The sequence below is a fragment of the Ascaphus truei genome, chromosome 2, assembly GCF_040206685.1.
Source record: "Ascaphus truei isolate aAscTru1 chromosome 2, aAscTru1.hap1, whole genome shotgun sequence".
Taxonomy (NCBI): domain Eukaryota; kingdom Metazoa; phylum Chordata; class Amphibia; order Anura; family Ascaphidae; genus Ascaphus; species Ascaphus truei.
The window spans coordinates 299103484-299122357 of NC_134484.1; the positions used below are offsets into that span (position 1 = coordinate 299103484).

The window sequence follows — 18874 nt, forward strand, 5'->3', positions numbered from 1 at the left end:
TATGTTTTTATGTTGCCTCTCTATTATATAATTCATTTGCGTTATAGCATGGTATTTCTTTAGCTACTATTCAGGGTTACATTTTTAACATATTTCAAATTATATTTAATTCAATGCGGAATTATACATAAACTGTTAATCGTCCTGACATAGGCAGAATGATAATTTCATGAGGCACTATAAATAGCATTGTTTAGTTATCCTTAGATGTTGCCATGCTAAATCCACTTGCAGATTTGAGTTATCCTACATAGGTTAAAGAGGTAGTAGTACATCCTTTTTAAAATTTGGTTAAAAAGTACTCTAAAAAATAACAGTATAGGAGTTATAAGCATTTCAATTTACAGTAAAAGGATTCAGATATCTGTATTTCCTCTTCATGAGTTAGAGGGCAGCCATATTGGACTTGAGATATTATTTTATGACTCTGGAGAACAAAACAATATTGAGATCCCTTACAAATCCCTATGTTGTTTTAAAAAAAAAAACATTTTTAAACAGCACAAATATGTCCTTTTCATCACTTCTTCTGTCAAGAAACCTAAATGTACCTATTAATTACCTATGAATCCTAATGCCTTCGGCCTTCCAGTATTATAAATAAAGTCACAAATCAAACACATGGCAAGAAAACAGAACTGCGCTATACAATATGAACTAAACAAAATAAAGGATACACATAAAACCACTATCTATATCAATTGTATCTAAACTCTCCCTGCAGCTGGCCTAAACTCTTACCCGGAGAGAAAAAGTCAAAATATATTGCGCACAGGAGAGAAAGAAACAAAAACAGAACATAGTGTAATCTGTAAATTGAGATATATATTCCTGCTATAAAATAATGCACTAACAGGATAATAATCCAGATAGGACAGAATGAATAATCTCAGCTGTATGTGTTGATCAGAGAATCCCCGCCTCCACGTTGCACTCAACCCCTTTGTAAAGGTGTAAAAACTTGGCTCCGTCACTGGGATTTCTTTATACTTTGTAGAAACTTCTTTAGAGGCTGATTAACTCTGCTGTGCTCCCAAAGGGGATATGATAAAAAGAGATACGGAAAAGAGAGAGAGAAAGAGAGGGAATGTACTCACGTACAAAAACAGATGTATTAAGCTAAAACGAGCAAGGATATATCTGTGATTAGAACGCCACACTAAACTATCTCCTGCGAGAGATACTGTCACCGCTTCCTGAGTGGACGGCCCACGTCCCTCCTTCACGGTGTCACTGTCCACAGAAGAATCCGTCTACCACTGGAGAGTACTTAGCTGTTAGAGGCGGCGACCCGCGTCCCTCGGAAGTATTGGCAGAGAAGGACGCAGGTCATCGCCTCTAACAGCTAAGTACTCTCCAGTGGTAGACGGACTCTTCTGTGGTCAGTGACACCGTGAAGGAGGGACGTGGGCCATCCGCTCAGGAAGCGGTGACAGTATCTCTCGCAGGAGATAGTTGCAGTGCGGCGTTCTCATCACAGATATATCCTTGCTGGTTTTAGCTCAATAAACCTGTTTTTGTACGTGAGTACATTCCCTCTCTTTCTCTCTCTCTTTTCCTTATCTCTTTTTATCATATAGCAACAAATAGGAGGAAAAGAGATCCCTACCAAGGAGTCCCTTTACCTTGCACTCAAAGCACATAAATCAAATATAGATATATATTATATCTTTCAAATACAAATATTTGATTGAGAGTATAATTTTGTATATATTTATCTCTCTTATGTACCACTAATCCAAAATAATAACAATTTTATTGTTATCAGACATCGACGCAAAATTGTGAATTTTATATACAGTGATTTTAAAACTCCATTCGAGAGGCTGTATTGACTGATATGCCTATATATATAACCACCTAAGGTTAGTATATTTTAGCTGGACTCCTTGGTAGGGATCTCTTTTCCTCCTATTTGTTGCTGGATGTCATAATTGTGTCCCTATGCACCTTAGTCAATTACATTTAGACCTATATGATATTAAGGTTGAGCAGTTTATCAAAAATATAGACTCTTTTTATCATATCCCCTTTGGGAGCACAGCAGAGTTAATCAGCCTCTAAGAAGTTTCTACAAAGTATGAATAAATCCCCCTGACGGAGCCAAGTTTTTACACTTTTACAAAGGGGTTGAGTGCAACGTGGAGGCGGGTATTCTGTGCTCAACACATCCAGCTGAGATTATTCTGCCCTATCTGGATTATTATCCTGTAAATGCATTCTTTTATAGCAGGAATATCTATCAATTTACAGATTACACTGTGGTCTGTTTTTGTTTCTTTCTCTCCTCTGCGCTATAGGTCATTTTGCAATACAAATCAAACACAACTGCCTGTTGACCTATAAGGATAAAATAAAGATATTGCAATAATTTTAGTTTAGATTTCTTTATCTATAGATACAATACCTTAGAAGTATATTGTTTTAACACTTTGCCTTTCTTTAAATAAAGGCTCGGAGTCAGAATTTACAGGTGCATTTACTCGTACAGCATATTTTGACACTGCAATAAAAAGAAAGGGTTAATGGGTATCTCATAATTTTAGATATGTATTAGTTTTCCAAATTTAGGCCAGAAAGCCCAGCTATGAAAATCTGGAGAATACATTTGTGCATAATATACAATACATATTAATTCTGCAACAACAAAATCCACAACAACATAATTTTTCTAGATGATTTCATAATAAAGCATATGACCAGAATGTCAAAAGTTAACTGGAACACTATATATATATATATATATATATATATATATATATATATATATATATATATATATATATATTTTTTTAAATTGTATTGTATTGTATGTCTTTATTTATATAGCGCCATTAATGTACATAGCGCTTCACAGTAGTAATACACGTGGTAATCAAATAAATAACAGATAATATAAATAACAGGTCATGGGAATAAGTGCTTTAGACATAAAAGTAACATTAAGGAAGAGGAGTCCCTGCCCCGATATATATATATATATATATATATATATATATATATATATATATATATATATATATATATATATATATATATATATATTTGTATCCATCCTAATTATCTATATATACATAACCTGCTAGGTGGGTAACACTTGTAGTGACTGTGATTTTATTGAGCTTTAATCTGCTCTTTATGTTAAGAGGCAGGTGGAGGCAACTGACGGAAACAGAATAGATTGTCAAAAGAAAATACACTTATTTTTAATAAATGCATTTTAAAAGTACATAATAGTAAGTACACTATCAATAATGCATTTCTTTTTTCAGTATAACTTTCTGTGGAATCTGCTGTCAGAAATATGTGAAAGCTAATATATCGGAACAGTCTGCTACTACTGTGAGATATACAATGAAAATGTTGGCCAGCGGTGCTGAAACTATTATCTTTATGTTCTTGGGAATATCAGCTGTTGATCCGAACATCTGGATATGGAACACAGCTTTCATACTTTTAACAGTGGTCTTCGTCTCTGTTTACAGAGTAATTGGTAAGAGACAACATCATTTAATTATTCATAAAGTCTACTTTTGGATTATTCAGGGACTTTACTAGTAGGTGACAAGTACTGCACCGACACACTTTATTCGAGCAAATACCCAGTATGTACCTGGCAGATACCTGGAATGCGCCGCTCCTCACCTCTGACAAGCCCCGTTGCGTTTGCCTTCCCAGCCTGGGTTCATGCCTGGCTGACGGGCGGCTGATCTGTTAAATGATAATGATTAGGATTTAATAGGCTGCAATGCTTCGCGTGTCTACCAGATGGCATAAATTCATGAATTGTAATGCAGTATATATATATATACTGTGCAGTATTGCAGCCAGTGGGAATAAAATGCTTCAATCCCTGCTTGGAAAATAACCCAATGCACTCGGGCAGAAAACAGTCACAAACCTCAATACACCCGGGTATACCCGAATTCGTGGGACTAGCCGAGCTCGAATAAAGTGTGTCGCCAGTGTAATTATCAAACAAGGGTAAAAAAAAAAAAAGAGCGTGCTTTAGCACTAAAGAATAAAGTCCAACCTATTTTGTTTTATCATATCAAGTTTGCAATCTACAAATTATTAATATGAAAAACTTTTATGATCTGATATTCATAATTGTAGTATTCTAGGGTTTTGTTTATTATTTCTAAGGTTATTTTGTACATAGGAATGTGAATTTATTAATTACATAAATTATGATATACTGTCATAAATACTGTGGTAGATTCTTTTTGCTGTTTTTATAAATAATTATTTATCGTTTGTCACTTATGGTAGTATGCCAAACACCAGCATTAGAACAATAATGGAAAAATACCTACAGTATACTACCAACACATTTGTAATGTTTCTTTAATTCCTTTAACGTGTGTTTCAAGAGTGCCCCACACTTTGTGAATAGATTAGACAAACTAAATGATTAATACTTCATTTGTTTATTGAATTTCCATAACGCATGAAATCAACTTCATACTTCAGATGGCTTTTTTGTTAATGAAGCAAGTTCAGGAGTCTAATAGCTATGGGCTGCATCCGTTTAGAGTGTGAAGAATAGTGCACTAGGAGAAACAAACTATTTTAGCGTCTTATATAATTGTGTGTGGGAATAAAAGGGAGAAGGAGGTAAAGACATCAGCAATTTAGGTTGGAGAACAATGCGGGTGAACAATCGGGAGCAATATCACCATTAGAGGAAGCAATGTTGATGCAGTGCAGTGAGAATTATGGGTAAGTTAGGGAAAGACTGCCTCAATGTAGCTAAGGCAGAGATGGGGAATATACAAACAAGAAATCGTTAACTTTTCAATATGTGGCCATATTTATGACCATGTATAACATTTCGAAAGTCATGTAAAATGAGTTTGTTACTGTCACGAGAGACCAGGCAATTTCCACCTTTTTAACCGGGATCATTCACTGAGCAAACAAGGTAATGAAATAAATTAAAGTTTATTCGCACAAATTCGCTTACACACAATGGAACACAAAATGCAGATGAAAAGACACACTTACTTTGGGACTGGGGTAAAAAACTAGACTTTCCTAGGTGCAGGGAACTCTAAATAAGAGATTTGTCCTGATCGGGACCTAGCCCGAAATCTCTTTGTAACGCTGAGCTGCCCGCAGACCAGACCAGTCCCCAGTACTGAGGTGGGAAGGTAGTGAGCCACACACACACAGCTGTGAGGGCGTGCCCGGAGTGTGGTAGAGTGCGTTGCCGGGTTTGGTGAGAGTAGAATGGTTAAGTACTTGCCGAGACCGGGGCGCCAAAGGTCCGAGTAGTGAGTTCGTAAGCCAAGGGTCGAGGGAGGGAGCAGCAAGGTCAAAGTCTGTAGCCAAGTCCAGGGGTATAGAGGTACACAAAGTCAAGGGAAGCCGGGGTCCAAATACAGAGAGGGCAGTCAGACGAGCCGGATCAGCAACAAGAACAGGAAAGAGCAGAGGGCCATGCACAAAACTCCAAACAGCACAAGGTTACTAGAAGCTATGCAGAGCGAGGAAGGAGAGGGAGGACTGGGGTAATAAAGGATGGCTGACCAATGGAGGGCAGGGGAGGAACGGAGGTGTGTCTGGGTTGCCTCAGGGATAGTCTCGGGGGCAGAGAGGAGGAGGAAGCCAGGTGTTTGGCTGGGCCAGGAGGCGGAGCGTTCCGCGATGAGCGGGGGGCAGAGCCAGGAGTTCCAGATGGGGAAATAGAAGGCTGGGTGCACGCGCGCCCTGTAAGACTTGTGCGCGCACGCAACCCAGAAGTGTGGCGGTACGCCTTGCTGCCAGAGGAGAGGGCAGCGGTGCACAGCCGCTGAGAGTGGAAGCCCGATGGGATAATGCGGGGATGGCCGCTGCGGAAGTCTGCTCAGGTAGGGAGGGGAGCTGCCGCAGAGAATGCGTCCGCTGGTTTCTTACAGTACCCCCCAAGAGGATCGCACTCCGGACGATCCTTCCATGGCTTGTGAGGGAACTTCTGGTGGAAAAGCTTGAGTAAAGCTGGAGCATGAATGTGGTGGGGAGGCACCCAAGATCGCTCTTCAGGCCCGTAACCTTTCCAGTGAACGAGGAATTTTGGCTTGCCTCTTGTGAATCAGGAATCAAGGATGGATTGTAACATGAATTCTTGCTGCCCCTGAATGGTGACGAGATTGGGTTTGAGGGGGCGATCAGAAAAGTGAGCATTCTGAACAAAGGGCTTCAGAAGGGAGACGTGGAAGACTGGAAATTTTCATGGACAGTGGTAACTGGAGGCGGAAGGCTACCGGGTTTACTTGTTCCAAGATATTAAAGGGTCCTAAGAATCGGGGTGCCAACTTCTGGGAAGTTGATTTAAGCTTAATATTCCTGGAGGAAAGCCAGACTCTGTCCCCCGGCTTATATTCCTGTGCCTTTTGGCGGCGCCGATCTGCTTGCGTCTTTGTCTTTGAACAGCGCTGCGCAGTGCCTTTTGAATCCTTCTCCAGGAGGCTTGCAGGCTAGCAATCCGATCATCCACCACCGGAACACCAGAAGAGGTGTGGGAGAGGGGGAGGCGGCTGTTGTGAAAACTCACAAAAAAAGGGGGATTCCTGAGTAGATTCGTTCCTGAGGGAATTGGTAGCAAACTCCACCCAGGGTAGTAATTCCACCCAATTGTCTTGGGATTCGGACACAAAACACCTCAGATATTGCTCCAAAGACTGGTTCATGCTTTCAGTTTGCCCATTGGTCTGGGCAACTATTAGCCTGAGGAGAACAGGAGGGAGATGCCGAGCCTTTGGGAGAATGCCCGCCAAAACTTCAAAATGAATTGTGTGCCCCTGTCAGAAACAATGGAATGAGGGATACCGTGAAGCCTGCAGATCTCCTTCATGAATACCTCAGCCAACGTGGGGGAATTAGGGAGGCCCTTGAGGGGGACAAAATGTGCCTGTTTTGAGAACCTATCCACCACTACGAGAATGGTGTTCATACCCCTGGAGGGTGGGAGTTCCACAATCCATTGATATATGCGTCCAAGGACGTTCAGGGATGGGAAGGGGTAGAAGAATACCCGATGGCTTGTGTTGAGTGGACTTACTCTGTGCGCATGCCGGACAGGCTTTCGTGAAGTCCTGAATATCTCTGTTCATATTCGGCCACCAGAAAGTATGTCTGATCAAATCCAGAGTCCTCTTGAAACCCAGGTGACCATCTGATCTGGAAGTGACCCCATTCTAGGATTTTGTGATGGAAGTGTGGGGCGGCATACAGGAGTCCCTCTGGTACCTCTAACCCGCTGGGGATGTGAGCCTGGGCCTTCACGACTTTATCCAAGATGTCAAAGGAATTGGCGGAGATAATGCATTTAGAGGGTAAAATGGTTTCAGAGACTTCGTCAGACTTCTCCTCAGTGGTGAACTGACGTGAAAGAGCGTCGGCTTTAATGTTCTTGGTGCCTGGAATGTACGAGATAGTGTAATTGAAACGAGAAAAAAATAATGCCCAGCGCGCTTGACGGGATCCCAGATGACGAGCCCCTTCGATATACAACAAATTTTTATGATCCATGAGTATGGCTACCGGTTCTTTCGTACATTCAAGAAGGTGCCTCCATTCTTGTAGGACTAGCTTAATCGCCAACAGTTCCCTATTACCGAAGTCACAATTTCTCTCGGCCGAGGAATTTTTTTTGGAAAAGAAGCCACAGGGGTGGAGCTTGTCTTGGGGAAAAAACCTTTGTGACAGTACTGCGCCGGCACCGATATCAGAGGCATCGACCTCGGGGATGAAGGGGAGGGCGGTGTCGGGTGATGAAGAATAGGAGCAGAAACGAAAGCCCTTTTGAGGGTGTTGAAGGCCCTGGTAGCCTCAAGGTACCATACAGAGGGATCGGCCCCTTTTTTAGTAAGGGCGGTAATGGGTGCGATTGAAGTAGAAAAATTGTGGATGAAATTCCGGTAATAGTTAGAAAACCCGAGAAAACGTTGAATAGCTTTTAGGGAGTTAGGTTGTGGCCAGTCCAGGACTGCCTTCAATTTTTCTGGATCCATGGTAAAGCCCTCATCGGAATAATGTAGCCAAGGAAGGCTGTGGAAGGTTGATGAAAGAGGCACTTCTCCATCTTAGCATAGAGCCTGTTGGCACGAAGCCGAGAAAAGGACCACCCTGGTGTGGCGGATATGCTCTTCCAGGCTCCTGGAAAAAATAAGAATGTTATCCAGATAAACAATAACGAAATGTTCAGAATGTCCCAGAAGATCTCGTTCATGAATTCTTGGAAAACGGGCGGGGCATTACAGCGGCCAAAGGGCATCACGAGGTATTCATAATGACTGCTGAGCGTGTGGAAGGCAGCCTTCCACTCGTCGCCCTCTCGTATATGAATCAGGTTGTACGCCACTCTGAGATCCAGTTTGGAAAAGATAGTAGCCACCTGTAGCCTGTCGAACAGCTCAGAAATAAGAGGAAGTGGGTATCGGTTTTTGATTGTGATCTTATTGAGGCCATGGTAGTCAATGCAGGGTCTCAAAGAACCATCTTTCTTTTTCACGAAAAAAATCCGGCACCGGCCGGGGAGCTGGAATTCCGAATGAATCCTTTCTTGAGATTTTCTTGAATGTACCCGGACGTTGGGGGCTTTGAGGATTATGGGCAATAATCCTCTTGGGAAGTTCCTTATGGAGAGAGGGGCGAGAAGAGATGATACCCCGAGAAAGCCCCTCAAAACTCATTGGGTGTTCTCATTTCCCGGTCTCAGGGGACAATGTCGTACTTGGTGATTGGTTGAGCCGCAATAATAATAAAGACGTTCATTCCTACGGCGAATCCTCTCAGCGGAGCGGGGCTACTGACTACCAATCTGCATTGGCTCCGGGGCATCAATAGCCAGCATGGCAGGTGGGGGAGGCCCGGACGGATGAGGCTTGGTAGTGCGGAGAAGGGCATCACGAACCTGGGACGTTGGCGTTCCTGGCATCTCTCCTGCAGCCGTTGGTCAACTCGGATGGTCAGAGCTATAAGATCCTCCAGCGAGGAAGGTCAAGGTTGGGGGCCAGATCGTCCTTTAGGGGTTCTGCCAAACCCTGCCAGAAGGCTGCCGTCAGGGCTTAGTTGTTCCAATGAGTCTCTGCGGCAATGGTGCGGAAGTCCACAGATCTACGACTTTTGAAAGATGGAACAGAGAGGAAACTGTAGTTTTCTTACGGGCAAGAGTATCGAAAACTTGTTGGAATTCACGCCGGAGCCACGGAAAACTCCAAGACGAAGCCCTATTCCTAAGGGTGAAACACGTAGAGGGGGAGATCGTGGTGTAGCCCTGGTGTTTGCCTTGTGCCAATAAAGTTTTTTGCATTTTCATCCGGGACCTAGTGAAGTTTTGTCATGTGCAGTGGTGCCCTTACCTCACACTATCCGTTCACATCCATTGAAGGCAGCACGCGGACGCTGGAAGATAGAGGTTAACAGGACCCAGACCGGAGTGGAGATAAAGTTAAGAGTTTACTTTACTACCACTCACATCACTCCGGTCACTCTAGGGTTGCTCACAGCTTCCTCATACCCAGCCAACATGACCCATTGACACGTGGGGTGCATTGCTGTACAGCTGAAGCGCAGGGCAGGTTTCTCTTTCAAACCCAGCCAGAAGGCGGCCGTCAGGGCTTCGTTGTTCCAATGAGTCTCTGCGCAATGGTGCGGAAGTCCACGGATCTCCGACTTTGGAAAGATGGAATAGAGAGGAAACTGTAGTCTTCTTACGGGCAAGAGTATCGAAAACTTGTTGGAATTCACGCCGGAGCCGCGGAAAATTTGGGGTAATTTAAGGCCTGAGTTCCAAAATAGGTGAGGCCAAGGCGAGAGCATTACCGGTTACAAGAGCGTAGATGTAGGCTACCTTGGAGCGGTACGTGGTGAAGCGAGATGGGGACAACTCGAATTGGATGTCACACTGGTTCAGGAAACCTTGACAGGTGAGTGTATCTCCAGAGTATCGGTTAGGAGCAGGAATACGTTGTTCCGAGGCAGACACGCCTTCCCGGGCGGGTAGAATCCTTGACCGGGCTTCCTGGAGAGGGAGGTTAGAAAGCTGCTACGCCACGGCTTCTACTTGGTTTCTCAAGTACTGCAAGTGCTCCGTGTTCACTGCCTGAGGCACCTCAGGAGGGTCTGCTGTTGGTGGGATCTGCATAATGTAATGCTGTGCTGACCGCAGACCAGACCTGTCCCCAGTACTAATGTGGGAAGGTAGTGTACCACACACCCACAGCAGTGAGGGCGTGCCCGGGGTTTGGTACAGTGCATTGCCGAGTTTGGTGAGAGTAGAATGGTTAAGTACTTGCTGAGTCCAGGGCGCCAGAGGTCCGAGTAGTGAGTCCGTAAGCCAAGGGTCAAAGGAGAGAGGGAGCAGCAAGGTCGAAGTCCGTAGCCAAGTCCAGGGGTATAGAGGTACATGAAGTCAAAGGAAGCCGGGGTTCAAATCCAGAGAGGACAGTCAGACGAGCCACATCCGCAACTAGAACAGGAAAGAGCAGAGGGCCAGACACAGAACTCCAAACAGCACAAGGCTACTAGAAGCTATGCAGAGCGAGGAAGGAGAGGGAGGACTGGGGTAATAAAGGATGGCTGACCAATGGAGGGCAGGGGAGGAACGGGGGTGTGTAAGGGTTGCCTCAGGGATAGGCTCGGGGGCAGAGAGGAGGAGGAAGCCAGGTGTGTGGCTGGGCCAGGAGGCAGAGCGTTCCGCGATGAGCGGGGGGCAGAGTCAGGAGTTCCGGATGGAGAAATAGAAGGCTGGGTGCACGCGCGCCCTGTAAGACTTGCGCGTGCGTGACCCGGAAGTGCAGCGGCACGCCTCGCTGCCAGAGGAGAGGGCAGCGGCGCACAGCCGCCGAGAGTGGAAGCCCAACGGGATAATGCGGGGGCAGCTGCTGTGGACGTCTGCTCAGGTAGGGAGGGGAGCCGCCACGAGGAATGCATTCGCTGGTCCCTTACACTCTTGATACCGGAATCGGCGTGAAGTTCCACACGCCACTTCTCCATTCTCTTCTGAGAACTTGGACTTTCTTGATCGTGAGTTATCCCAAATCTCATGGAACTCAAAACAGCTTCAAATCCCAGTCGCGTCCGCTACATCCGATTTTGAGAACTTGGCCTCTAAAATCGGGACTTAGAATCTGCAGGTAGGCTTTCCTGGCTTGAAATTGAAGCTGGTTACTCTGTTATTCGTGCAAGAGCAGCTTTGAAAAGGCCGCGGCCTTACTACTGGGAATCTCATTTCTCATTGGCTCATACATTCTTTATAGTATTCTGAGTTTCATTCATGAAACTCAGCAGCCAATCATCACGTGGGAATTTTCTCATCAGCTAATCAGAACCAAGGCAGTATGAAAAGCCGGGTCAGAGGGAAATATGAAATTTCCAAGGGATATGCGCAAGTTTGCCACCTCCGTCCCTGGCTGTCTCAATGCTACCCGCTAGTGGGTCAGGCTCCACTAGGCTCCACTATGGTCAGGCTCCACTAGGTCTGGCAGAGGAAATGGCAGCCTGGACGACTGCCATTGTTGGGTACTTGTGCCCTTCCCTGCCACCCAATTGCTCTTCACACCTCTGGTATCCTCTGGCTACTTTGAACTCCGATGTCAAGTAGACTTACTGGGGTCTATGGGTTAGCCCTGGCAGCCTGCCTGGACATCGGTTCCGAAAGTCCCAAGCACATTACAGTACATTACAGTGCATTACAGTATATTAATAAAGTATAGTTTAATACACTTCTAAGTCTCTAGGTATGGGTAATAGAATAGGAAAGATGTATTCCTATCAGCTTTATTCCCTGTACACTACCTTTTGGGACTTAGTCTGGACTCTGAGAGTCCCCCCTCAACCTTATATATGGTTGGGGCACCCACAAACCCAATAAAGGCTCTGGGCTACCTGGGCACTAACTGGGGTACCCCCCTTAACCTAGGGATCCCCTCAGCTACAGGGACACTTATTCATCCCTGTGCCCCATTCATCTTTCTAGGTTATGCTAAAGCAGGGTACCCTAGTGGTGAGCCGCGCTTGCGTTTTCAAGGTGAGATATTGCTGGAACAATGTGCCAACATGTATCTGGGAATCAAGCTTGATTCCCGGGTACATTTTTAGGGGAACCAATAACTCCAGACCCCAACTACCTAGGCACTTTCTGACAACAATTCCTCCTTGAAATCCCCATGGAAACTCATCCCCTAGCAATACCTGCTTGCTGGCATGCCCGGAAAGGTAAAAAAACACAAAAGGTGGACAAAAAAATTGTGAACTAGCGCTAAAGTGTAAAACACAGTGTGATATTAAAAATAACTTTTAATAAAGGATGGCTGCCCGGTGATACTGCCAGTACTAACAGAATAACACAAAATAAAGAAAAAACCTGGCGCCAAATTGTCAGTGGAATGTCCTGAACTCCTCAAGGGATCCGCACACTTACTCGACAGACCATGCAAAGAGAAAAACACAAACAAACAAAAATCATAGCGCAACACTGTAGGGTGAGCAGTACTGCACTAATACACACAAACAATTAAGAGTCCTAGCGACAATTAAAAAACTATTTATTAAAAAGAACTATGCCAGGACAGGCATTGGCAAATACAAAGTACCGCAGGTCATCTGGGACACAAAAATTGGAGCCCTACTTACAGACAGCAAGGCTTAAACTCGCATTGGTAGGAACAAGTCCTAAATACAGATGGTCTCCCTGCCGGGTGATGCCTCTGCTCCATTGTGGCTCAAACTCCAGACCGTCCCTGCGATGGTAGCCGGAACAGCTCTGGCCGTGGAGGCTGGTGTGCGGGGTCCACAGCTCTGCACCGCATGTAGACACACGCCTCACTTCCTCCTCCGGGGCAAACGGGAAGTCTCTGCGCGCTCGCGCGCGATAGTACCCGTGGCCTTAAAGGGACAGCTGGCAGGCTGAAGGGAAAGCAGGGCTCCAATGCCAAATGACCATAAATGTCCAAAGCCAGTCCAACAGTGGCTATGCCACTAGCCCTACGCGTTTCGTAGATGTCACTCTACTTCCTCAGGGGCTTGTGAGGAAGGAAGTATTGGTGTCAGACATCAAAACCCACAGCCTTTCCTCTCCTCTCCAGCTGGTTTACATCACACAACTAGAGCTGCTACACAGAATAGGAGAGGCTGTGGGTTTTGATGTCTGACACCAATACTTCCTTCATCACAAGCCCCTGAGGAAGTAGAGTGACATCTACGAAACGCGTAGGGCTAGTGGCATAGCCACTGTTGGACTGGCTTTGGACATTTATGGTCATTTGGCATTGGAGCCCTGCTTTCCCTTCAGCCTGCCAGCTGTCCCTTTAAGGCCACGGGTACTATCGCGCGCGAGCGCGCAGAGACTTCCCGTTTGCCCCGGAGGAGGAAGTGAGGCGTGTGTCTACATGCGGTGCAGAGCTGTGGACCCCGCACACCAGCCTCCACGGCCGGAGCTGTTCCGGCTACCATCGCAGGGACGGTCTGGAGTTTGAGCCGCAACGGAGCAGAGGCATCACCCGGCAGGGAGACCATCTGTATTTAGGACTTGTTCCTACCAATGCGAGTTTAAGCCTTGCTGTCTGTAAGTAGGGCTCCAATTTTTGTGTCCCAGATGACCTGCGGTTCTTTGTATTTGCCAATGCCTGTCCTGGCATAGTTCTTTTTAATAAATAGTTTTTTAATTGTCGCTAGGACTCTTAATTGTTTGTGTGTATTAGTGCAAAAAAACACAAAAAATACTTTTATTTCATGCAGCAAATAGTACACTGTTACTGGGTCCAAGAGCTAACTCTTTTGAACCCTTTTACATGGATCAGGGGCAACCAAAACAAGCTTAACCTTTATTTGAGAGCCTGGTTACCCCCTACCATCACAGTTACGCAAGACTTAAAGCTAAGTTTAGGCTGTGTTTGGAAACTACTGTAAAACAACATAGAACATTACAGTCAAATAACCTTGTACTAGTTCGTAGGTCAGAAGTATTATGTGTGTCTCACAATCTCTACAATGGTTTATTGCCAAATCAAATAAACATGGAGGCTACCTATCTTTTTATGATCTGTACACAGTCACACAATGCTAACAAAGATTAAAACATTGAATGGGAGATTACAAAGCAATATATTTTGATTTGACTTTTTTACATGGACAATGTTTCCACTCAATTATTATTGTTGGTTTCCATAATTAACATAGTAAACAGGAGCAGAATGCCTGGCATAATCCCACGTCATTTCCATTAAAACGGCAATACACCCTAGTTTGACGTAGCACTAATACCAAAGCCTAAAAAGGTATCAATAATTGGCATAACAAGAGCTACTAGATCCATATTATACACACACACACACACACACACACACACACACACACACACACACACACACACACACACACACACACACACACACACACACACACACACACATACACATATAATACCCTCATTGCTGAATCAGGTAGAATTTAGCTTTCAGTATAGTGTTTGTGTTTTAGGAAGCTACAGCAGTGTGATTTGTTACAGGCCTCTCTAATAATCAAATTAAGAAATGTCAACACTGTTTTATTCTCTATAATGATTTAATAATTGCTAAAGAAAAATATATTCAAAGAACTCTGCAGAGATATTATTTGTTTCCGAGAAACGGTTTCTAAATATTACTTCCACTTTTTGTTTATCAGCTTGTTTAAAATATTAACAGTGTTGACCAATACTGTATCAGCAATAAAGTTACTTTACAATGAAATATCACAGTAACTTTTTTTCCCTAGTATAAAATTGCAAAGAAAGCCCTCAATCTCTATAGAGATGTAAAGCATAAAAAAAACATGTGGTGTTGCAAGGTACATCTTATCCATGTTTTTTTTTCTCACTTCAAGGTGTGGTGATTCAAACATGGATACTTAACCGGTACAGAATGGTTCAACTAGAAATAATAGATCAAGTTGTGATGTCGTATGGTGGTCTACGTGGTGCTGTTGCTTTTGCTTTAGTTGCGCTACTGGATGAAAATAAAGTAAAAGCCAAGAACTTGTTTGTCAGCACAACTATAGTTGTTGTGTATTTTACAGTTATATTTCAGGTAATTAATGTCTTTCTCAGAGTACTACTTACATGTGTTGCACATATTTCATAGAATGTTACAATGCTACAAAAGGGTTGATCTGTGCTTGTGCTTCCAATTAGTGTATGTTAAGTGGTAACAACTTATCCTCTTTGCAGCTGCTGTGAGTGGGAGCGCTCCAAGCTCCTACAGACGCCACCGAAGAAAAAACTAAGCAGATATGGCAAGAGAAAAGAAACGCAGAGCGCACCAGAGGTAAGTAGGAGTAGTGTATTCAACAACTGTAAAAGAAGTAACTGAAAACTTACAATTCAGGTATATTAAGATCAGTGGGTTAATGGTTCATAGTGCCAGTTGCCGATCACCGATCGAGAAGCTGGAAGTAGGATGTTCTCTGACTACATGTCCTACACACTGGAACCAATGTACAAGGAGCCTTACATGTGCAATGGGCTCTGTTGGGTGTTACGGCAGGCACTGAATCTGATTAACTGCATTTTAGACCACTACACATTTCACATGTTAGAGCACTTTATCAGATAGTCACACTTCAGGCCAATGTCCAATTTGATATACCCCACGGACAGCGGGGGGGGGGGTCGATCTCAGTCGTAATTAGCATAGAATTGAACACATTGGATAAAATTCAATTGAAATCAACCTCATATAGTCTAGAATCTCAATACATAATTAATTACATGTGGAAAAAAGGAGAGACAAACTATCTGAGCAATCGTTTGTCTCTCCTTTTTTCCACATGTAATTATGTATTGAGATTCCAGACTGTATGAGGTTGATTTCAATTTAATTTTATTCAACGTGTTCTATTCAATCCTGATGAAGCACTCTAACATGTGAAACGCATAGTGGTCTAAAATGCAGTTGATCAGGTTCAATGCCTGCTGTAACACCTAACAGAGCCCATTGTAGACACGCCAGGCTTCTGTACTTTGGAGACGCAACCCAGAAGTACGGAACAACCGCCGACATACAGCTGGTCCCAGTGCAGAGAACATTCTGTTTCCAGTGCCTCGATCGGCAACTGGCATGAACCATTAACCCACTGATCTTAATATACCTGGATTGTAAGTTTTCACTTACTACTTTTACATTTGTTGAATATACTAATCCTACTTACTTCTGGTGCACAATGTTACAATGCTACAGTAGATGCAAATTCTATCAATATATTATTTTGCTAGTACAAATAGATAAGAGGTAGGTTTGTTTATAACATTTTCTGGTGGGCACGATTTATGATATTTATCAAAATAAAAATAAAAACTTTGGAAAAATAGGTTAATTGCCACCAGTAAAGATCATAAGTCGTTAAGGCCAGTAGCCTTCTGCGGGCAGCCATATTTATCTGTTCTGGAAATGTAAGGGGAAGAAGGTTAGGAAATCATTAACGTAAGCATTAGGAAAACTCCCAACTATGCAAAATGAAAGCACTCAAGCAGTAGTGATTGGTGATTCTAAAGTGATGTCGCTCATGGCTGCTTGTTTACAATGGATAAACTCCATATATGTATATATATATATATATATATATATATATATATATATATTTATGGATTTTGAACGTTATATCTGAGATTTTAAGGATTCAAATTTGTTTACAACGTCATACAACAAAACTAATAATAATAGCTTTATTATATATAGCGCTTTTCTCTCAATGGGACTCAAAGTTCTTCACAATTACAGTATAGTAAATGGTAAGCAGCACATAGGATATTTATAGACACGAGTCCCTGCACAGATGGTCTTACAATCTATGTTTTTGGTGCCTGTGGTAATGAATTGCAGTGTGCCTTCGTACTGAATATGTCAAATACGCTGCTCATTTACCATTATAACATTACTAGATGGCACATCAAAGTATTTTATTAAATTAATAATAAAAAATTAAAAACTGCCAGAATTTTTTCATGATATTAATTTATCCATACTGTATATAGCTCATCTATTGCAACAATGTTTTTCATAGATAGAGATATGTGAAACTGTGTTGTTCTTTTTCTGTGTGAAAAATGGCATGCAATTGGCACGATTTGTAAAAATAATTTAGCCAAGTATTAAAAGTTGGTGTGCAAGGCCACGTAGCCCTTTATTTACTGCCTTTTACAGACATTTTTTCTAAATTGTGGCAAAAGGGGGGGGGGATTATAGTGAAAAATTGGTAAATGTGGCAAGACTGAGGCAATATTTGTAGAAAACTAAGCAAAAGGGGAAGGACAAGGGAAGGATTCTGGTGGATGTGTTGATCATAGGTGGATGCACTGTGATTTAAGAGACTGGGACCCATATTTACTTTACTATGCTATTTCAGATGACTTCCGGCACTTGAGAATACATAATGGCCCATTGAAGTGAAAGCTTAGTAAATATGGGCCTGAATGTGAAAAGGAGAGGTGATGTGCTATCACACAATAAAAGAGGACATGGTTTTGTTCTCTTCTATTTTTTGTTTTATTACTTTTTCCTTTCTTCCTCCTTTTATATATGTTACATAGTTACATAGTAGATAAATTAAGAAAAAGTGACTAATTACACAATAAAGCGCTCTAACCTAAAAAATGCTGGATTAATTAAATTACCAACGCAATAAGAGCTAACTAACTCTAATAATATGTGATCTTAAAACTATGATAATCCACCCAATGTTAAGTGACTAAATTACCAAATTACCACTAAATGGTTAAAACTTGTGGACCAAGTGAACAAACGCCCTGTCACTACACACAAAGAATAAGTGCATAAATTACCTGGGCTACCTATACAGACAAAGCTAGTGATATTAGAATATATAGACACATTGGGGCCGAATCACTAAGCTACGTTAATTAGCGCTGAAATGGATTACATCGCTCGACCGAAAAAGGGTGAAGCCATAAGCGCTATTCACTAAGGCTGTTTGGTGCGTTTTCAGCCTGCCTTGCCCAAAAGGGCCATATCGCGCGATCACCTTCTTCCCCACCTGATATCGTGCTTAAAGTTAGATAACACGATAACTATTATAAACAAAGCAGCCTGTAAGAACTGCATGGAGACTCTGAGTCTCAATGCACGGCTCTTACAGGCGATCATGCTGTACAAATATGATTTTTAATACTAGTGTACATGAGCAGGGGGTCTCCTGACCTGCACCCCATAATGGGGGCACCATCTTTATAGCGTCCAAGACGCGATGTGGGCTCTATAAAGATGGCGGCGACACTGGCATCCGATGCCCCTTACCGGGGCCTGTAACTTGGGAAGCAGGGGGTCCCTGAGCCACAAATCAATGCGGTTCTGCGCAGGGGACCCCCTGCTCCCGCACACTATTCATAAAAATACATTAAAGCAGCTTCATTACCAATGAAGGGGTTAAGGCATAATAGCATGTTTATTGGGGACAATTGCCCCCAATAAACATTGCTATATACAACACACATCCCCCCCACCCCCTAACACATACACACTACAGTAATGGTCAAAATTACTATTATCCACATATGGATAATAATGCATTTGCCCATTAAATATACATTAATCACAATAAATACAATAAAGACATTTTGTACTCACCCTTGTCCGGCACCCACGATGAAGGCCATCCTCATCTTCCTCACCGTCAATACAATCGGGTGCTGAAAAATATACACAAGAAGAAAAAGAGCTAAACTAATGTCCCTAACCCCTTAATGACCTTAGCGGTTATTAACCGCTACAGTCATTAAGGGGTTAAGCCACCCTGACCCGATACCCACCCTTCACCCATTTATTTGTACAGTGGCTTCATCATGTATGTATGTATGTATGTATGTATGTATGTATATATATATATATACAGTGTTCGA

The 18874-nt window shown here is 43.1% G+C and overlaps 1 protein-coding gene across 2 annotated transcripts in view; it reads left to right on the forward strand.

The window, feature by feature from the left end:
- The window catches only part of SLC9A3 (solute carrier family 9 member A3), a 162459-nt gene that overhangs the window by 76315 nt on the left and 67270 nt on the right, over positions 1-18874 (forward strand). For both annotated transcript variants that reach the window (XM_075586398.1, XM_075586397.1), the window contains exons 6-7: positions 3273-3493; positions 14848-15050. In XM_075586398.1, the coding sequence (XP_075442513.1) occupies positions 3273-3493; positions 14848-15050 (424 nt within the window). The remainder of the gene's footprint in view (positions 1-3272; positions 3494-14847; positions 15051-18874) is intronic.